The sequence below is a fragment of the Nansenia antarctica genome (assembly GCF_963989245.1).
Source record: "Nansenia antarctica genome assembly, chromosome: 6".
Classification (NCBI taxonomy): Eukaryota; Metazoa; Chordata; class Actinopteri; order Argentiniformes; family Microstomatidae; genus Nansenia; species Nansenia antarctica.
In genome coordinates, this window is record NC_137676.1 from 10,949,603 (window position 1) to 10,972,201 (window position 22,599).

The 22,599-nt window shown below is 46.4% G+C and overlaps 1 protein-coding gene across 1 annotated transcript; it reads right to left on the reverse strand.

Moving 5' to 3' along the window:
* Nucleotides 1-16,024: 16,024 nt before the first annotated feature.
* Nucleotides 16,025-20,651, reverse strand: LOC308160271 (perforin-1-like; the record flags this gene model as incomplete). The annotated part of the gene is made up of 3 exons (XM_080534189.1): nt 16,025-16,227; nt 16,313-17,046; nt 20,104-20,651. The coding sequence occupies 3 exons, from the start codon at nt 20,649-20,651 to the stop codon at nt 16,025-16,027; spliced, it is 1,485 nt and encodes a 494-aa protein (XP_080390315.1).
* Nucleotides 20,652-22,599: the final 1,948 nt, after the last annotated feature.

Here is a 22,599-nt window from a genome sequence, read left to right on the forward strand (position 1 = left end):
CTGGGGTTTCTTTGGTGGATTCTCTACCTGACGTTCTGCTCTGATGCTCCTGTTGTGGGTCGTGCAGATGTGGTTGCAAATCCTGCTGGGGAGGCTGTTCTTGCTCTCTCTCACTGGATGCAATGGTGGGATCAGTAGCACTGTGGTGCTCAACCTGGCTCTGATTCCTCCTTGTCTGACCTGCTGGCGCAGTGCAAGCTTGCATCTGGTAGCTGCCGCCGCATTTTGTCCTCCCCTGGTGGATCCGCAGGCCCAAGTAGGTTGTTACTTTGGACCACCCACAGCTGCATTCTCTCAGGATCCTTTGATCGTTAGTCGTTGCCGTTCCTGTCGTTACCGTGTTATCTGTCCTGATTGGTCCATCTTCCATCCCGCCTCTCGGTGGACCGCCGGGTTGTTTTTTCCTTATTCTGCTTGTAGTTAGTTTGGGGAGTCCCTGTAGCAAGGCTACAAGGACGTGTTTAAAGGGTAACTAGCCCCGCCACCCCCGGTGCAGTCTTTCCTGCATATAAAAATACAAATAAACATAAATAAAATATAATAAATAAAAAATAATTTCACTTATCAAAGTTGTGATGTGTTTTTCTTTAGTTAAACTTGAGTCCAATTGAGTCTGAAAACACACACTCTCTCTCTCTCACACACACACACACAGACACACACACACACACACACACACACACACACAGACATCATCACATACTCCATCCCTTTGGTCCGGACCATGAAAGGCAAAAGGGCGTTCTCATTTGCAGCCCCTTCCTCTTGGAATTCATTACAGCAGAGTCTGAAACTGTCTCAGCTGATCCCTCTCTCCAGTTTCAAGCTCTTGCTGAGAGGCATACAGTGCGAGTCCATGATTTGTTCTTGCTATTAAGTTGACCCTCCCTTTTGCCCATTACTGACCCCTCCCTGTCCCTAGATCTTTAGCTGTCTAGTTTTAGGTTTTTGTAGTTTTAGTTTAGTTTTAGATTATCTTAGACTGTTTTAGAATAGTTTTAGTTTTAGACTATGTAGTTTTAGTTTAGTTTTAGACTATGTAGGCCAGGTTTTGTATTGTATTTGTTTGTGGTGGATGTTGTATGCCTGTGAACAGGTCACACTTGAAAATGAGCCCTTGGGGCTCAATGTGTTTCTTACCTGTATAAATAAAGGTTAAATAAAATAAAATAGAAAAAAAAAATACATTTGGATGCGGTGATGTCATAAAGTGCATCATATCAAAAAGTGCATCGTAGCAACGGAATGTTTGAGTTAAAATGTTTGGTTGATAGGTGCCAGAATTCAGTTTTGGTGATAACAGCCCTAAGACTAGACCTGAAACGTATTACTCCAAGCTAATATTCTAGACTTTTCCAAAATGAGCTTTTACGTCCAGCAACTTCATCCACTTGCACCCCCATGCATGGCTCAAGGTAGACAGCATCTTCCTTTGCCACAAAGTAAGAACAGTTTCATGTCTTATTTCATTGATTTGTTACCATTTGAATAATAATAAAAAAAATGTTTTACCAAATAAAGCTGTTTTGTGTATCAGTCAATGTGACTTGATGTTGACCAATATTGAATGTGTATTCTAGTGCCTGGTCCTGGTCACCAGCAGGTGCAGCACATAGATCTCTGTCTCCAAGAGCGGGACTACATGGAGCAGTGCCAGCAGAACCAGTTCCACTGCAGTTCCATGGCTCAAGGTAGACAGCATCTTCCTTTGCCACAAAGTAAGAACAGTTTCATGTCTTATTTCATTGATTTGTTACCATTTTAATAATAATTAAAAAAAAATGTTTTACCAAATAAAGCTGTTTTGTGTATCAGTCAATGTGACTTGATGTTGACCAATATTGAATGTGTATTCTAGTGCCTGGTCCTGGTCACCAGCAGGTGCAGCACATAGATCTCTGTCTCCAAGAGCGGGACTACATGGAGCAGTGCCAGCAGAACCAGTTCCACTACTACGTCTCTGAGCTACAGTACTACCTCTGGCTGTTACAACACGACCCAATGGTTCTCCACTACCTGCCTGAGGAGAAAAGGGGGCGTATGTTCAGCTTCTTCTTAGAGCAGAGGGACAGAGCTATGTGGGTACGCTCAGTGGAGAGAGAGGTCAACAAGAGCACAGTAACACAGCTGAGGAAGAGAAAGGCCCAGGAGGAATGGACGGTGCCTCCTCAGAAGAAACAGTGTGTGGGTTCAAACCAGCAGCTGCTTTTCGCTGAGGAAGAGATGGAGAAACTGGAGGCCATTCCAGGGATCCTGGACCTGGCTGTGAAGATGGGCTTCCTGTCTGCATCTGACTAGTTAACTTTAACCCTCTGATTGGTAGCCCTTCCTGACTTTGAATAATACACATTTATTTATTTAGTAGTAATATGATAATATGTTAGATAATATATGTTATGTTATAAGATATTTATATCAGGTATGTATTTATCATGTTAGGGTTTAATTATGAAGATAGATGAAAGCACAGGTGGGTATACCTGCTGGGCATTGCTGCCTGTCGCACCTCCGACGGTGCCAGTGGGCTGACTGCAGGGTCGTCAGCCGGGAGCCACCCTTCACTGATGTTTCGCTCCTTTAATCCCGGAACATCTCAAGGTGGTGGAGCAGTGACAGGGACGTCTCCCTGCCACTCCCTGCAGCCAGCCCTAGGATCCTCCTTTCCCCCACGCCTTGTCCTTTCTTCTGAGCCAGAGCCAGAAGCTCCCTTGTTCAGCCTCCTCCGCCAGGTCTTTGAGCGCCTTTCTCAGCTTGGATCCTGTGATCCCCAGCGAACTCAGGAGCCGCTGTGTAGATGTTCCTGTATAGCCTCTGCACCCAACTTGCACAGGATAGGTGACTGCCCTCCACCCTGCTTGCGAGCACGCAGCTGCCAAGTCTGTGTACTTTTCCTTCTTTCTCTCGAAGGCAGCCTCCATCCCCTCTTCCCATGGAACGGTCAGCTCCGCCATGATGACTGTCCTCATCGGGGTAGACCAGAGTACGACATCTGGCCGAAGGGAGGTTGATGTGATCTCGTGTGGGAACTTCAGCTGTCGATCGAGGTCAGCTCTCATGTTCCACTCTCCTCCAGGAGACAGGAGGGACCACTGCTTCGTGCTGCTGCCCTGACTTTTTCCCCCTTGCCGGACAAACTGGATCCGCTGCTGTGATGTGACTGGGCTGCTCTTGTTTGATTCCAGTCTGCGTGCTTCCAGAATTTCCGCTAGTTTGCGCAGCACCCGGTCGTGCCGCCATCTGTACCGACCCTGCGTCAGTCCCGCCTTGCATCCAGAGAGGATGTGTCGCAAGTTTGGGTTGTTGGCGTTGCAGAGTTGGCAGGTCTCCTCTGTGCCGTACCAGAGGTGCAGGTTCCGGGAACTGGGAAGGGTGTCGTAGGTGGCCCTGATCGAGAAGCTCAACCTTGCTTGGGGCAGCCTCCACATATCCTTCCATGTGATGGCTCTGTTGATCACAGCCTCCCACGTTGTCCACCTTCCTTGCTGTTGTTGGCCCACGGCTCTGATTTTGTAGCACTCCTCTTCGATCTTTACGACTTCGGAGATCACTAGATCTTTCCTTTCCTTCCTCGTTGCCTTGGACCACATCTTGGGTGCTGATCCCCATCCAAACCCAGTCCTGCCTGGCTGCAGCACCCCGACGATCTCCTGGTGTTTCAAGCGATTGATGGCCTGGTCAACTGCCTGCGTGGCATCCCACTTGCGTCCTGTGCAAACCTGGGCCTTGCTGTGTTGGACAAACGGGTCGGGTGAGTCTCTCAGCTCGAACACGAGTCTCACCTTCTCCTGTTTATAGCCCAGGCTGATGGATTTCAGTGGGAGCTTCAGTGTGGTTCTTCCAAACAGCGCTGTATTAGTGAGGCAGCGGGGAAGGCCCAGCCACTTGCGGATGTAGTTGTTGGCTTTTGCGTCCAACTTCAGCACTGTTGTTAAAGTGATGTCACACAACTTCAGGGGCCACATGAGACGTTGGTATAAGGTGAACTGGTAACACCACACCTTGAATTTTCCTGGCAGGAGGCTTTGGTCGATCTTCTTCAGGCCGTCCAAGAGCTGGGAAGTGACAGAAGAAGCCATGTGCTTGTCAGAAAGGTCAGCCGTGTAGAGCCTTCCGAGGCTTCGCACAGGATGGTCCACTAGCAGCGGGATCTTCTCGCCATCCACTGAGAAAGAGATGTTGTCATTCCGGACTCCTTTCCTGATTGAGAGACTGCGGGACTTAGTTGGTTTTATCCTCATCCGGGCCCATGTTAGGAGCTCCTCAAACCTCTTCAGAAGTCTCGCTGTGCACGCTGCTGTCTGAAGGAGTGTGGTGACATCATCCATATAGCTCCGTAGGGCTGGGAGTCGCAATCCTGACTGGGATCTGACTCCTCGGACCATCTGTCTTCCGCCGATTAGGATGATCTCAAACGCTGCTGTGAAAAGGATGGGGGAGATCGAACAACCCATCGCTATCCCTTTCTCCAGCCGGTGCCAACACGTTGAGAACTCCTGGGTTGTGTAGCATACATGGAAGTTGTTAAAGTAGGTTGCTAGTAGGCTCTGGATGCACGGTGGTATGTGGAAGAATTTGAGGGCAAAGTGGATGAGCTGGTGGGGAACAGACCCATATGCATTTGCAAGGTCCAGCCAAACGAAGTGCAGGTCTGATTTGCTCCGCTTCGCTGTCTGGATCTGTTCCCAGATCATAGCCGAGTGCTCCACGCAGCCAGGAAATCCTGGGACGCCTGCCTTCTGACAGCTGGTGTCGATGTAATTGTTTGCCAGGAGGTAGCTGGTCATGCGCTTTGCCATCACTGAGAAGAAAATCTTCCCCTCCACATTCAATAAGGCTATGCCTCTGAATTGGCTGATGTTATGGGAGTCTTTCTCTTTCGGGATGAAGGTAGTGACTGCTCTGCTCCATGCTGAAGGGATGGATTCTGTTTTCCAGGCAATGCCCATTAGTCTCCACAAAAGCTTCAGGGTCATTGGGCAGTTCTTGTATACCCTATAGGAGACGCCATTTGGTCCGGGTGCAGATGCAGCTCTCGCATGCTCCACCACCTGCTTGACTTCAGACCATCTGGGGGGAGTGGTGTCAAACTGAGAAGAGGGCTCGGGTGGGAGCGGTACGTGCCCTGGGGAACCAAGGGGACTCTCCTTTTGGCTGTCACTGAGCTGGTCCTTGATGTGTTCCTCCAGCTCCTGCTCGGTGGTCTGCAGCTTCCCCGATTTCGTCTCCTCAAGCAAACCCGGGCGTACTTGAACGGGTCCCGGAAGAAGTTCGTCCTTGCCTTTTCCTTGTTGCTTCTACGTTTCCTGATCCTTTCAGCTCGCCTCAGGTGGGTGAGTCTGGTTCTGATCTGACTCCAGAGGTTCTGCAAGCCCTCCTTCTCCTCTTCCTCAGCTCTCCTCCATGCCTTCCGCAAACGTCGCCGCTCCTTTACCAGCTGGAGGATTTCTCTCTCCCGTCTCCCGCTCTGCCTAGGAACGGTCCTCCTCTGAGGCATCTCTCCAAATCTTCCCTTGCCTTCCTCATAGATGATATGGCCGAAGATGTTCAGCTTGGACGTTGTGCTGCCTCTTAGACTGTTCTGGAGGGTGGTATGTAAGCTTTCGTCGAAGCTTCTCCATGAATCCTTGTCGCTGGCCTTTGGCCACTTGATCTTGGGTTTCCGGTCTGGCTTCTCTGGGGTTTCTTTGGTGGATTCTCTACCTGACGTTCTGCTCTGATGCTCCTGTTGTGGGTCGTGCAGATGTGGTTGCAAATCCTGCTGGGGAGGCTGTTCTTGCTCTCTCTCACTGGATGCAATGGTGGGATCAGTAGCACTGTGGTGCTCAACCTGGCTCTGATTCCTCCTTGTCTGACCTGCTGGCGTAGTGCAAGCTTGCATCTGGTAGCTGCCGCCGCATTTTGTCCTCCCCTGGTGGATCCGCAGGCCCAAGTAGGTTGTTACTTTGGACCACCCACAGCTGCATTCTCTCAGGATCCTTTGATCGTTAGTCGTTGCCGTTCCAGTCGTTACCGTGTTATCTGTCCTGATTGGTCCATCTTCCATCCCGCCTCTCGGTGGACCGCCGGGTTGTTTTTTCCTTATTCTGCTTGTAGTTAGTTTGGGGAGTCCCTGTAGCAAGGCTACAAGGACGTGTTTAAAGGGTAACTAGCCCCGCCACCCCCGGTGCAGTCTTTCCTGCATATAAAAATACAAATAAACATAAATAAAATATAATAAATAAAAAATAATTTCACTTATCAAAGTTGTGATGTGTTTTTCTTTAGTTAAACTTGAGTCCAATTGAGTCTGAAAACACACACTCTCTCTCTCTCACACACACACACACACACAGACACACACACACACACACACACACACACACACGCACGCACGCACACACACACACACACACACACACACACACACACACACACACACACACACACACACACACACACACACACACACACACAGACATCATCACATACTCCGTCCCCTTGGTCCGGACCATGAAAGGCAAAAGGGCGTTATCATTTGCAGCCCCTTCCTCTTGGAATTCATTACAGCAGAGTCTGAAACTGTCTCAGCTGATCCCTCTCTCCAGTTTCAAGCTCTTGCTGAGAGGCATACAGTGCGAGTCCATGATTTGTTCTTGCTATTAAGTTGACCCTCCCTTTTGCCCATTACTGACCCCTCCCTGTCCCTAGATCTTTAGCTGTCTAGTTTTAGGTTTTTGTAGTTTTAGTTTAGTTTTAGATTATCTTAGACTGTTTTAGACTAGTTTTAGTTTTAGACTATGTAGTTTTAGTTTAGTTTTAGACTATGTAGGCCAGGTTTTGTATTGTATTTGTTTGTGGTGGATGTTGTATGCCTGTGAACAGGTCACACTTGAAAATGAGCCCTTGGGGCTCAATGTGTTTCTTACCTGTATAAATAAAGGTTAAATAAAATAAAATAGGAAAAAAAAATACATTTGGATGCGGTGATGTCATAATCAAAAAGTGCATCGTAGCAACGGAATGTTAAAATGTTTGGTTGATAGGTGCCAGAATTCAGTTTTGGTGGTAACAGCCCTAAGACTAGACCTGAAACGTATTACTCCAAGCTAATATTCTAGACTTTTCCAAAATGAGCTTTTACGTCCAGCAACTTCATCCACTTGCACCCCCATGCATGGCTCAAGGTAGACAGCATCTTCCTTTGCCACAAAGTAAGAACAGTTTCATGTCTTATTTCATTGATTTGTTACCATTTGAATAATAAAATAAAATAAATGTTTTACCAAATAAAGCTGTTTTGTGTATCAGTCAATGTGACTTGATGTTGACCAATATTGAATGTGTATTCTAGTGCCTGGTCCTGGTCACCAGCAGGTGCAGCACATAGATCTCTGTCTCCAAGAGCGGGACTACATGGAGCAGTGCCAGCAGAACCAGTTCCACTGCAGTTCCATGGCTCAAGGTAGACAGCATCTTCCTTTGCCACAAAGTAAGAACAGTTTCATGTCTTATTTCATTGATTTGTTACCATTTTAATAATAATTTTAAAAAAATGTTTTACCAAATAAAGCTGTTTTGTGTATCAGTCAATGTGACTTGTTGACCAATATTGAATGTGTATTCTAGTGCCTGGTCCTGGTCACCAGCAGGTGCAGCACATAGATCTCTGTCTCCAAGAGCGGGACTACATGGAGCAGTGCCAGCAGAACCAGTTCCACTACTACGTCTCTGAGCTACAGTACTACCTCTGGCTGTTACAACATGACCAAATGGTTCTCCACTACCTGCCTGAGGAGAAAAGGGGGCGTATGTTCAGCTTCTTCTTAGAGCAGAGGGACAGAGCTATGCGGGTACGCTCAGCGGAGAGAGAGGTCAACAAGAGCACAGTAACACAGCGGAGGAAGAGAAAGGCCCAGGAGGAATGGACGGTGCCTCCTCAGAAGAAACAGTGTGTGGGTTCAAACCAGCAGCTGCTTTTCGCTGAGGAAGAGATGGAGAAACTGGAGGCCATTCCAGGGATCCTGAACCTGGCTGTGAAGATGGGCTTCCTGTCTGCATCTGACTAGTTAACTTTAACCCTCTGATTGGTAGCCCTTCCTGACTGAATAATACACATTTATTTATTTAGTAGTAATATGATAATATGTTAGATAATATATGTTATGTTATAAGATATTTATATCAGGTATGTATTTATCATGTTAGGGTTTAATTATGAATACATATAAAAATACAAATAAACATAAATAAAATATAATAAATAAAAAATAATTTCACTTATCAAAGTTGTGATGTGTTTTTCTTTAGTTAAACTTGAGTCCAATTGAGTCTGAAAACACACACTCTCTCTCTCTCACACACACACATACACACACACACACACACACACACACACACACAAACACACACACACACACACACACACACACACACACAGACATCATCACATACTCCATCCCCTTGGTCCGGACCATGAAAGGCAAAAGGGCGTTCTCATTTGCAGCCCCTTCCTCTTGGAATTCATTACAGCAGAGTCTGAAACTGTCTCAGCTGATCCCTCTCTCCAGTTTCAAGCTCTTGCTGAGAGGCATACAGTGCGAGTCCATGATTTGTTCTTGCTATTAAGTTGACCCTCCCTTTTGCCCATTACTGACCCCTCCCTGTCCCTAGATCTTTAGCTGTCTAGTTTTAGGTTTTTGTAGTTTTAGTTTAGTTTTAGATTATCTTAGACTGTTTTAGACTAGTTTTAGTTTTAGACTATGTAGTTTTAGTTTAGTTTTAGACTATGTAGGCCAGGTTTTGTATTGTATTTGTTTGTGGTGGATGTTGTATGCCTGTGAACAGGTCATACTTGAAAATGAGCCCTTGGGGCTCAATGTGTTTCTTACCTGTATAAATAAAGGTTAAATAAAATAAAATAGAAAAAAAAAATACATTTGGATGCGGTGATGTCATAATCAAAAAGTGCATCGTAGATTTGGCCAGTGGTGTAGTCTACGTGATACGCAGGACTACGCCGTATACCCACTAGGAAAGGACAAGGATTTGCGTATACCCACTAAAAAATGCGCGAGGATACGTAACGGCGTTTTGTGACAGAACTTTCACTTTCATTCATAAAATTCACCCCGTCTGTGTTACGAAGCACTTACTTCGAACTTTCTGACATGTTTGTTATCGCATAACCAGTCGTTCAGAATGCTAGTCTCAGTATTTCCCCTACAGAGCCTTGGGGTGGGCGGGCCGCGAATTAGCGAAACCTAGGATGGTAGGCAATGAGGGAGTGCTTCGCCAACCAATCAGGTAGCGGTATTGCCCTGCCTCCCCTTACCATCCTAGGTTTCGCAAATTCGCGGGCGGGCCAGACCTCCACTCACAGCTTCGTGCCGCTGGAGAATGGTTTTTGTTTTTGTTTTGTGTGCGCGTGCGACGCGAGAGAGTTTTTGCAGGGTGAAAGCTCTGTAGAAGAAAGTAAGCAAGTTGAAATGTTAGCAAATATAATTACTGTGTTCTGACAGAGAAGTTTGGTAACTTCAAATTAGTCATTATTATTGTGATTAGAAAGTGTCTGATTATAGTTTCATGGTGTGAATAATAGTGTCAAAGAACTAGCAAGCTAGCTAGCTCAGAGGTGATGAGATGAGCTAGTCTGCTGCACACATGCCAGCTAAAGAGCTAACTGGATGCACTTTATTATTTTACTTAAAGTAGATATACTATCTTTCTTATTCTGCTAGAATTGGGCTTTATGGTAATACCATAATGGTATATTTACAGTACATGGACAGTGGATTGAAGCATTGGAACAAACCCTCACTCATTGGAAATGTCAGTTTTTTGTAGTTGGACATACGATTTTCTTACAGGTGAGAGAGTAAGTAAAGACATTATCTGACTCTATTGCCCACAGCAACCCAATATTCAATTAGAATGATGTTATGATTTGATATGAATTCAATGTATACCTCTTATTAAATTATAAATACTCTGGTTGTTATATTTGCCTTTTGGTTGACAGCAAAAGAGGGAGAGAGGAGGATAGAGAGGGAGAGAAGGAGAGAGAGCAGGATGGAGTCAGCACACCAGAGAGAGAGAGCAAGAACCAGGTGAGAAAGTGGACAGGTAGTCAAGACCACATAAGTAGCCTTGAGAACCGATGGTTCTCGAGCCTAACGGCCCTTAGGGGGCAGGAGCCTATCTCCTGTTTCTGTAGCGTGAGGCAGCTTGTTGTACAAGTACAGTCCATGCCACCCCCCCCCCCCCCAAGGCAGCAAACACCGGTGTACGTAGATGCATACTATAAGTAAGTGTGGTGGTGCTTATGGGGTGTCGCTACGGGACAGGTGTCGCTCTGTCTGGGAGGGCAAAATCACAGTATACCCACTAGAAAAAACTAGACTACACCACTGGATTTGGCCCACCTAGTGCCTTATAGTGCGGGTCTCTGAAATAGAGGAATACATCTAGTTTGACATTAAATTACCAACCTTATTCTAAACTAAAATATTGTCAGGGTGCAGTAATTGGGGCAGATCTCATTACAACTTAAGAGGCACTACAAACAAGGAATCTTCTGTAAATTTAACGTAAATTAAGTTACATTAATATTACTACAATATAAAACCCTGTCTCAAGCCTGGGTACACAGCAGGCTACAGAGTGCTACAGAGTAAAAACAAAAAAACAGCCTAAAACATAATAAGTTAAAAACATTTAACTTTAACAAAAAAAACACAAAATAAATCACAAGAATGAACACAGTTCAACAGTCAAAGGCCTTTTTGAATAAGGGAGCCAATGTAGTGTGAGTGTAGAATGGGGGCTATGTGCTCGTATTTGCGGACTCTCATCAGGATCCTGGCAGCGCTGTTCTGGATGCATTGCAGCTTCTGTATGCTTTTTCCAGGAATCCCGATGAAGAGCGCATTGCAGTAGTCCAGTCTTGAGGAGATAAAGGCATGGACAAGTTTCTCTGCATCTGAGGGTTAGAGTGGGACAGAGTTTGGAAATATTTCTGAGATGATAGGAGGTTTTGCACAGGTGTTTTATATGGTCACTGAAGGTCAGGTGAGGGTCAAACCTAGGGAAAGCAACTTCCTTCTCTAGCACCTTGGACAGGAAGGCAAGGTTGGAGACAGGCCTATTGTTGGCTAGAACCTCCGGGTCGAGGGTGGGCTTCTTGAAAAGGGGGCGGATGACAGAGACTTTGAGAGCAGGTGAGACATGACCAGTTCGAAGGGAGAGGTTAACAGCTTGAGTGATGAATGGGCTGAGAATGGGGATGTATGACTCGAGCAGAGCAGTGGGAATGGGGTCCAGGGCGCAAGTGCATGATTTCATACCTCTAAGGATTTAAATAATGTGGCTCTGCTGAACCTCTGTGAAGCATGGGAGGGATGGCAAACTCCCAGGCGAGGGGTTGGTAGCAGAGGGAGACAGAGAGGAGGAGCTGCATCAGAGATCGAATGTTGTTGACCTTGGATCTGCATCGCTGCTCTGTAGCTTCAGTAGTGGGAGATGGTTGTGGCTTCAGGAAATGGTTTATGGTGGAAAAAACTAGCTAGCTAGTTATAATAATAATAATAATAATAATACATTTAATTTATATAGCACCTTTCAGGGAACCCAAGGTCGCTTAGTTATCTAACTAGCTAGATATACATTACCACTAACTCTAAACTAGCTTGCTAGCTAAAGTTACCTCTAAATATGGATCTGACTGGGGCTAAGTTAATTTATTTGAGGGGGTAAACACACACTTTATTTGTTTTTTTGCTTTGAACAAATTACTTACCAACAAGGCATCTGCCTATGGTCCTAGCGGTCACCAGCAACTAGACTCACTCACTGAACATGTAACTACAGAGATGTGTGAAACCTGGACATAAACAAAACCTTCCAAAAGGGTTTAGGCAAGGCAAGTTTATTTGTATAGCACATGTCATACGACAAGGGCAATTCAAAGTGCATTATATGCACACATTATATAAAGACAATAACCTACAGTAAGAGGAGTATAGTAAGATTTGTATGTATTGTATGTGTTATTATCCATATTCTTAAGGCTTGCATAGATTAGTTTTTACTGATTAGATTTCTATTCTGGAAAAACGCCTATTTGAAATAGATAATGTATAATTTGTATATTTAAACATACAAATTCAGAAAACAATACATGAATGAATGAATGAATGATGAATGAATGAATGAATTAATGGTCTTTATTGTCATTGATATAGGTACCAAACAACGAAATTTGGGAGGGGGGGCTCCCCTGGTGCTAGGAAAGAAAAAAAAACTCAAAAAAACAAGAAGGGAAAGGAGCTGGTTTACATAAATAAAGGCTATGTACACTATCCACTATACCAGGGGTCGGGAACCTTTTTGACTGGGAGAGCCATAAAAGCCAAATATTTCTAAATGTATTTCATTGAGAGCCATATAGTATTTTTTAACATATAATAAATGTAATGTCTTACTTTTAATGCGATTTCTGGTGCTGCATGGTTTTGCTGATGTCCTTGTAGTCTGGTTCATACGTGGTGAGGTTGAGCTTCATGCAGGCGTTGAGGCTTCCATCAGTTAAACGTGAGCGTAGGTTGGTCTTAATGTTCCTCATTATGCGAGAATGACTGCTCACATACATATGTAGAGCCAAACATGGTCAATACGGCAATACTAACACGCTGCATTGTGTGGTATGTCACAGGAAGCTCGTTCCAAGTTTTCAGAATCAGCTGGTCTTCAGGTTGAAGTTTTTTCATTTCTGTCCACTTGTGTTCCCTCGCCAGCTCTGCTCGCTGTCGCGCAAGACTTTCCAACTCTCCATTAAGTGTCTTGAACTTACTCATCCACATGTCTGATGCCTTCAGGTCAGCAACTTCCAGCTCAAAGTCTCCCATAGAGACCCCAGGGATGCATGTCAGGTCGATTTTGTCCACTGCACACTCATGTGGATGAGTGATGAACTTGAAAAGACCAGTGCGCACACGAAATTCTCCAAAACGTGCTTTGAATGACTGCAGGAGATTGGACGTAAAGCCAGCTAGCTGCTGGAGATCCAGATGTTGAGTGGAGTCACTTGCTAAGCATGCATCTCTAAATTGTTGCAGTGTTACAAAGTGCAGAAGACGACCTGTTTCAATGTCCCTGAGAAAGACTTCCAGCTTGCTTTCAAATGCAAACACTGCTTGTTGAAGGGATGAGATTGTATTTCCAATACCTTGCATTTTCACATTGAGCTGGTTCAGATGGCCTGTTATGTCCACGAGATAGTGAAACTGCAGGAGCCAGTCAGTGATGTCTAGCTCAGGATGCTTGACGCCTTTCATTTGAAGAAAAGTCCGGATTTCACTCAGGCAAGCTGCAAAACGGCTGAGCACCTTTCCCCTTGACAACCAACGCACGTTGCTGTGTAAAAGCAGACTGGGATAATGATTCCCAACTTCTTCTAACAGAGCTTTAAACTGGCGATCATTTAAAGCTCGGGCAACAATGAAGTTGACCACTCGAATGACCAGCGACATCACCTCACCTAGTTCCTGGCCACACGTCTGAGCGCAAAGCGCCTCCTGGTGCAGGATGCAATGAAAACTTAGGATGGCTCTCTTTTCATGTTCACGGAGAAGCGCTACAAATCCTTTGTTCTTCCCCAACATACAGGGTGCACCATCAGTACAGACAGAAATACATTTATCCATCGGCATTTTTTTTTCTTTAGCAAACTCCATGAAAGACGTGAATAAATCCTCTCCTCTGGTTGTCCCTTTCATTGGCAAAACAGCCAAGCTTTCCTCACGCAGTGTCACCTGCAGCATACCTGGCAAATATACTGAACTGAGATAGATGGCTAACATCTGTTGACTCATCTAACGTGAGAGAAAAGTTTATTTATTCACCTTTACAACGACCTCTGACACTCTCGCGAGACATTGGTTCCCGACCCGACCCACGGGTCACGGGTCATGGGTCCCGTGAAGAGTCCCGTGAAATTTTACTTCAAAACTAATTTCTGTTTACTTTAAAATGACACAGTATTATTACGCAATATCACAAGTATTTTAAAATCAGTTCCAAACTTAATTTTTTTTACTTTTCAACCCAATTGTCTGGGAGCCATATGCCGTCACCGGAAGAGCCATATATGGCTCGCGAGCCATAGGTTCCCGACCGCTGCACTATACTATACTATAAATAAAACACTGTGCTGTACTCTATGCTATGCTATACCTATTCTAACATTTCCTATTCTCTGCAACCTTATGTACCCTAGGGTTGTCATATTGCACATAGTGTTATTGCACATTCATTTAAAGTGTCGCAGTTTGCAGGTTTGAAATGTACACATTTGTGTTTCAGTATTACACTTGATTTCAATCTAGTAGCTGCCATCAATTTGTCTAGATTGTCCAGGGCCTAGAACCTAGGTCTTTGCTGTGTTCAGGGCCTGAATGGCCCTGGGGTAGAAGCTGAGCTTCAGTCTGTTTGTTATTGCGAACATGGTCCTGAACCGCCTGTTCGAGGGCAGCCGAGCAAAGTGTTCGTACCCAGGGTGGGATGGGTCTCTGGAGATCTTGGAGGCCTTCCTGAGGCAGCGTGTGTTGTACAGCTCTTCCAGAGAGGGGAGGGGGGCGCCGGTGATCTTCTGGGCCGATCTCACGACTCTCTGTAGCGCATTCCTCTCTGCGGCTGTGCAGCTGGAGAACCAGATGCAGATGCAGTAGGTGAGGATGCTCTCCACTGCGCAGCGGTAGAAGGCCACCAGCATCTCCTGTCCGATGTGGTCTTTCCTGAGGACTCTCAGGAAGAAGAGCCGCTGTTGTGCCTTCTTGATGATGGCTGCTGTGTTGTTCTTCCAGGACAGGTCATCCTGTATGTGCACCCCCAGGAATCGGAGGGTTGAGACTCTCTCCACGCTCCCTCCGTCGACGAGCAGGGGCTGGACCTCAGATTTTTTCCTCCTGAAGTCCACGATGATTTCCTGGGTCTTTGACTGGTTCAGCAGCAGGTTGTTAACCTTGCACAGCTTGCTCAGCCGAGATGCAGCCCACCACGGTGGTGTCGTCTGCAAACTTTACGATGGAGTTGCTGGGGTGGACGGGGGTGAAGTCGTAGGTGTAGAGGTTGTAGAGGATGGGGCTTAGCACGCAGCCCTGGGGGGACCCAGTGCTGAGTCTGAGGGCTGTGGAGGTGTGGGAGCCCACCCGCACCCTCTGGGGGCGGTCAGACAGGAAGTCCTTGATCCATGCACATATAGAGTGTGATAGTCCCAGGTCTAGTAGTTTGGTCACTAGCCTGTCTGGAAGGATGGTGTTGAAGGCAGAGCTGAAGTCCACAAAGAGCAGTCTCGCGTAGCTGTTTCCCTTCTCCAGGTGGGATAGAGTGGAGTGGAGAGTCGTCGCGATGGCGTCCTCTGTGGACCTGTGGGCTCTGTAGGCGAACTGGTATGGATCCAGGTTGGGCGGGAGGCGTGTGACTATGTGGGCCCGGACTAGTTTCTCGAAGCACTTCATGATGATTGGTGTGAGTGCCACCGGGCGGTAGTCGTTTAGGCAGCTCACCGTGCTTTTCTTCGGGACTGGGATGATAGTTGAGGTTTTCAGGCAGGGTGGGATGGTGGCCTGGGACAGGGACTGGTTGAAGATGTTTGTGAAAACCCCGGCCAGCTGGTCGGCGCAGTCCCTCAGCACCCGTCCCAGGACGCCATCCGGCCCTGAGGCTTTCCTGGGGTCCACCGCCTACTGTCCTGACCATAAGACAATGATGTTGATAACTGATCAATATGTCTGAGGCACACTCAGTCATTAGACATTCTAAGGCTTGTTATTTTGGGACAATTTTAATAATTTCTCTGTTCATGTGTTGTGTGCAATAAATACACCTGAAATATGCAAGGTTTTATGTAAAAAATATATTTTATTGATGAAGCATAAAACACAGAAGAAAGAAAAGCTTTTTCATTCACAACATATATAATGGGAGGTGAGGTGGAGGATATTTTGGGCAAGCAGAGAAACACCCCAAACTTTTTTTTAGACCTCTCTCCCTACCGGAGCGAGGGTGTGTACTGGTGACAGCTGGAGCCGGCCAGGTGGTTATCACAGGTGAGCCTATAGGAGAAGGCGAAGCCGCCCCGACTCAGTCCACAGGTGTGGTAGTGTTCTCCATTCCTCAGGTACAGGTAACAGCCCCCCAGGTAGTCGTCATATGTCACGTCCTTGTCCCACACCTGCAGCCTCAGCTTCTGGCCTGTGTGGACGTTCCCGTAGTCATAGTTGGAGTTCCAGTGTGGAGAGTTAGACCGGATCCAATCTGGTCTGTCTGAAGCTGTCACCATACCACAGTTTCACGTAGCCCTCGGTGCGTCCGGTAGGGTCCCCTTTCAGCCCCCAGGCCCGGATCACCTTCACCTGCAGATGGCCTCTACGCACCTGCAGGGGGCAGCACTGGCTGGAGAGGTTGGGCCGGTTGCTACAGTAGGGCTGCTGGTGGGTTTTAGACATGCCGTTGTCTGTGATGTACTGCCTGACTGCGGTGCGCAGGTTGGCGCTGAGGGTGGCGTCAGGGACCAGAGTGTGAAGAGGCTGGAGAGAGTAGGACACCTGGTCTGGGTCGGACCTGAGGCTGCTCAGCCAGGTGTGGAAGCCCAGCGAGTCGTTCCTGAACAGGGACATGTCTCCGTTCCAGCCGCCCCCTCCAGTGAGCTCCGTCATGTAGTTGAGGAAGCCGTGGGTGTACCCTGCCACACCGTCCCGGCCCCCCAGAGTGGTTCTACACCTACTGGACAGAGCTGAGGCGGGCTGCGGGCCCAGACCCACGGAGACACCCACCCTCAGGCAGTCTCTCAGCCCAGAGACAGAGGCCTGGTTCAGGGAGGCCAGGCAGGTCCGCAGGGCTGTAGTCCTCCTCAGCCGCCCCCCGAGGCCCAGCTGGCTGACGTAGTGGGTCCCATAGGTTCTGATGAAGCGCTGGTAGAGGGGGAGGGTGTGTTGGGTGAGACTGCGGGGGAGAGAGAGAGACTGCTCGTGGAACTCTGGGTTGAGAGGAGGGACACTGAAGATATTGAAACTGAGAAGGAGAGAGGTAGAGGGTGGTAGAGTGAGATCAGCGTTTACGTATTTATTCATTCATTCACTCATTTATTTATTCATCCATTTATCAATTAATTAATTCATCCATTAATTCAATTATTCATTACTAATTGACAATAATTCAATTATTCATTACTAATTGACAACAATTCTCATCATCAATTCAATCATTCATTAATCCATTTATCCATTAATTAATTCATCCATTAATTCAATTATTCATTACTAATTGACAATAATTCTCCCATCCATTGGTTCATTCATCCACTGTACTGTATGCCTATCTACTGTAACTCTCATCACCACTCTAGTCTAAATACACATGTAACCCCTGCCATATGGGCGGGGCCTGAGTTCTATTTTAAATAAGTGGCGGTATTACCTGTAATAATAAACTATTCAAATTATGACGATCAGTGCCTCCATTAACTATGTGGAAGTATTTTAAATAGGACTTCCTTTTTAATCCTTTTAATGTATTTATGTTTTAATATATCATATGAATTGACTATTACCTTTAAATGCAAATACCAAAGGGTATATATTTATTTACTAAATGCTAAATTTAAAGTGTTGGTAGTCAATTATAATGTTATACAAAGTCAATAGACAATATTCACAATACAATGTCAACAGACAATATCACAATATCACATAACAAAATATAGGCTCAAAGCCTATTCCAATTCCTTTCAAGGAAATAAATGTAATGTTTCCAATCAACTCAAAGTCAACTCAAAGGATTCACAATTGTACAATATATCATTCAGTAAAATAAAAAGGTGGGCCCACACTCACACACACACGCACTCTGTAACTCAGTCCATTAACCAGTGTTACCGTTGCAGCTGACGTTGCTTGTGAGCGGGGGGGCCTTGAAACTGTTATGGCCACTTCACTCGTCCACACGAGCCCAAAACAAAAGCTCTTGCGTGGTTCAGTACTCACGTAACCTCGTGGGGAACTCGTAGGTAAACGAGGGGTTTGAAAGATGGTGTAAAAAGAGGCAGAGATGAGGGGGGATGGGGTCCAGCGCTCTCCCACGAGCGCAGGAGAATGATTGAAGGACACAGGCGCGAAGATTCACTGGACGGTCTCGAGTTACTCCAGGCGATTGGAAACGGTCTCCTTGTCCACCGGAGAGCTTTCCTGTTGCTTGGTCTCTCGACTTCCAATTCTCTGGTAGCTTCAATGTGCACCAACATCCAAAGGAATAACTGTTCGTTGATTCCCGAATTGTTACACACAGCATATACAAGTCTTACTTCACTCGACGATGTCCTCAAACATTCTGACACGTTACTTAGTGCAACCTAACGCTATTAGTACAAAGTCCCGCCCCCTCTCTCTCAGCATACATTACAGTTGGCTAGCTCTTCCCGATGGACCAATGAAATAAAGAAATGAATGAATGACATATGATATAACCAATGAGCGAACTCACATTAGAGCTTGTAAACAAGTACACATTATAAACTTATAACAATGTTAATAACCGTGTACATAACCATGAAATGATGCTTATTTATTAAATGGTCTTATTTATTGAAATGCTCATAGCTCACTTTAGTAGCTGGGCTACACACCAGGGACGTGCCGTCCATATAAGCAGGGTAAGCAGTGCTTACCCAACGAAAAAAGAAAAATGTAACCGTTTGTTTGTTTTCATTAAAAGAGTCGTATTTTAGGTCCCAGGGCAGCAGGAGTCATTCATTTTGACGTTGCATTTTTAGCGCCACCTGTAGGAGTAAAGCACTCCCTACTCTGCTTTGCATATAAGCACTCCGCTCTCTGCTTTCCCTCGCGTACATTCGAATGCGTGAAAATGTCTTTTTTATTTTTTTCCGATGCCTCAACCCGCTGTTTAATGTGACCAGGGTAAGCATGCTTACAGCCAATCAGAGTAGGTCTTTCATTCCGATAAGAGCTACTGATTGGCTCTTATCACTTTCAAGTTCACTTAACATTTCACCTCTCGCCCGGCAGAATAGCTTATGCCAGCTAGCTCAAACGATCTAAATAATAATAATCAATAAGGATAACTTGCTTGATTTTGTGAATATGGACATTACTGTCAGCGACCTAAAGGGATTTCGTAGACTGGACTGGACTGGAAAAACACAACTACTGGCTAAAGGCCGCCCGGCCGCTCGCTCACCGATGTTCACACTGACCCAGAAAGGGAGAGTCGCCAGCGGCTACAGCAAGCCTGGTATGAGCGGTTTATATGATGTATATGATTCGCGAGGCTGGTGGCGATCTGTGCTTGTTTATATGGTTTGAGTACTTTGAGAGGGAGGGTCTGTGATGTGATGTCAAGTGCCTGTGTGACAAAGTGTGAAAAGAAAGTGTGTTGTGTTTACTATGGAGGATGGAAACGGTGTGTGTCTGTGTTGTGCGTGTGTGCGATGTTGAAACTGGACTTGTAGATTTCAGTAGGTTGGCTACTTGAAAAGATCTTTGAACAATGAGCACCCCTGATATAGTCGAAACTGGCAACTGTTTTTTTTGTTTTTGGTAATCTGATCACAAAGTGACACTACAGTTTATTAGCGGGTTCTAGGGCATCTAAATTGCATTTCCTTGAAACTGCGTTCACTGATAGCGTGTATGTGTAATTACGTGTATTTCTATATCTTATGCTTACCCAATCTAAAAGCTCACGGCACGTGCCTGCTACACACACATACACTGAGTTTAGCTTCTAGGTGTTGTAACAGTCTCCACAGTCTTCATTGAACAAAACAGGACACACCATAACATTTATTTATTTTAAGGTAAACAATTAGCAAGTATTTCCCCATAGCAGATCACATATTCCTCCTCACACGTCACAATAGCACATATCTCCAGGGGAGGCTGGTGGTGGTAGAGGACGGTCGTCGGTCTCACTGTAATGCATGGAATGGAATCAGACACATGTTTGATACCATTCCTCATTCCGTCCATGCATTACAATGAGCCCGTCGATTGATCTCTACCTCCTCCATCCTCCCCTGCTCCGCTCCTTCCCTGAGCAGTAGTGTGATCTTACCTGTAGTGGGAGCAGGTCATCTGGTGTAGGGTGAAGAGGGACTTGTCCTGTCGGGCTCTGTTGGAGGCGAAGAGCGTCATTGCCGACCTGCTGCCCTCCAGTTGCCTGCTGGTCAACCCTGCCAGCCCCAGGTCCGACCTCCAGTCATTGTGCATGGCCGAGGAGGCTGCGCCCGCCAGGGAGCTGACTGAGGTGAAGGCAGTGCTGGAGAGAGCCTGGCTACAGCTGTCATCAGAGCTCCAAGCCTGCACAGCCAGGGGCAGCTTTTGCAGAAGGTCCCCTAGAAGAGGGTTCAGACACAGGGTGCAGGAGTTGGTGGGGCTCAGGTAGCTCTGGACGTCGATCACCACGGAAGCTGTACGTTGTAATTTGACCACGTCAAAACCCTGCCCTGCGAGGGCGTGGCCAGGGACGTAGGAGGCAGAGCGGCACTCTGTGGCGTTGCCTACGTGGCAGGTAGAGAACACCTGAGCCAGGTGAGGGACGACCAGGAGACACAGGTAGAGGAGGAGGGCCAGAGGAGAGGAGGAGATGACTGCTGCTGTCATGGTGGACTACTGTGCTATCTGCACAGTCTGCTTGATACAGGCTAGGAAAACAACACAGGTTCAAACCATGGGTGAGAAATGCAGTGATCAGGAGAGGCTGGTGGATTGATACACATCTACAGAACTAATTAACACTGCAGTGAGATCACAATGATTTGTATCTATGCTGGAGTGAAAGAACTGCAACTAATGTGGCGCTTGAAACAAGTCTCAGTAGAGAGCAGACCCGTCACCAGGGCCCAGTCTTAGGGTGGGCCAATGAACTGCATGGGGGGGCACAATTATTATTAACTATTTTATATAATCCGATATGCTATGGTATTCGTCATGCAACACTGACATGCATAGTAGGTTGCAGAGGCTAAATTGGACACGTAGTCTACCGATGAAGACTAGACCTAAAATTATCAGAATGCAGCAAATAACATAACAATAAACACAGGCGAAGCTGGTTTATTACAAGGCCTTGTCGACCCGAGTAGGCCTAAGCTAAAATTATTTGAATGCAAGTTACTTTATAGCGTGGAGAGGCCAAGTTGTGCATTACAATGCGCACAGGTAAATAATTGGCACCAACCCGGCACACTTACAAGAACAAGAATTAAATAAATGCCAGGGATAGCCTACGTAACTAAAATTAGGAGACTGGCACGCAATCAGTGCACTTCCAAAAGGGATACAGTATGACCGACCGATCGTGTGATCATCACATTAAAACCACCCATCTACAGCAAATAGGATCAGCCAGATCCTCATCATTGAACACGTTATACACAAAGCACATTAAATATAGCATAACCGTGCAAACAGCTCATCTCTCCAGTTGAAAAAGCTGTCGAGAATACAACTAGCAAAACATCACCACGGCGTGTGCTCACACGGACACACACACACCCGGCTCAGAAAAGAAGGAGGCGGCGTTTTTCAGTGCTGAATCTCCTCATCAGTAAGTCCTTCCACTCATCCTTGAACTTGTGGGTGAGGTCCTTTTCGAAGGCAAGCTGAATCAGTTGAGCCTTGCACTTGTGCAACATGCTGCGCCGATGCTCAGAGAAAACATTTTTAAGTGTTGAAAAATAGTTTTCACAAGTCGCGGTAGACGCTCCCAAAGTTAGGGCGAGTGTATAAGCTTGGATGACAGTTGGCATGGCCTGGAGTGCTGAGTGGAATGTATACTGAGAATATTGGCTATTGTCCATTGTCCATCTTTGGGGGGAAACGAGGTGTCCTCCATCTTCTTTACCAGGAACCCACCACGAGCCACAGCATATTCAGATTCAACCACTTCAGTTCGAGCTAATCTTAGGAGAGGAGTGACCTTCGATGGATCCATGAAATCCTCGGCCTCTGGGTTTAAAGCAGCCAGCGCACCAATGAGCTTGCAGCTGCGCTCTCCAAAACGCGCATCCATCTCTCCTTGCACAGCATCAATAACACTGTAAAACACTCTCAGGAACTCTGTCTTTTCGCCAGTGTCCCTCTGTGACTGTCCAACCGTTCCTTCAACTACAAATGCACCAAAGCTCTTGTTAATTGTGCGTCTTCTCTTAGTTGGACAGCTGGGACCAGCCTCGTCAGTGGCTGAGGCTGGAGGAGAGCAGAGGTCCCAGAGCGCAGTAAACTCATCCTCTGTGCGCAGTGATTTTATGCATTCAGATGCACTGTTCACAAGAGTAACCGCAGTGAACAGGTCCATGTTCTCGCTTTGTAGCAGTCTGTTTGGTGGCTCGAAAAGTAACAAAACTTTCATCGGGGGGCTAGCAAGGCTAGTAGTAGCCCTAGCCCTAACAGTTGGGCTAGTAGGACTTACCTCTCTAGTGGTAGCCGTCGGGGTGCTAGTGTCAGGCTGCCCACAGTCGCTAATGCTGGTGCTACGTATGTCCATCGGGGTTGGGTGCAGCTGCACCTTTCGAGGATTTACCGGTAATCCACTTTCTTATATCCATCT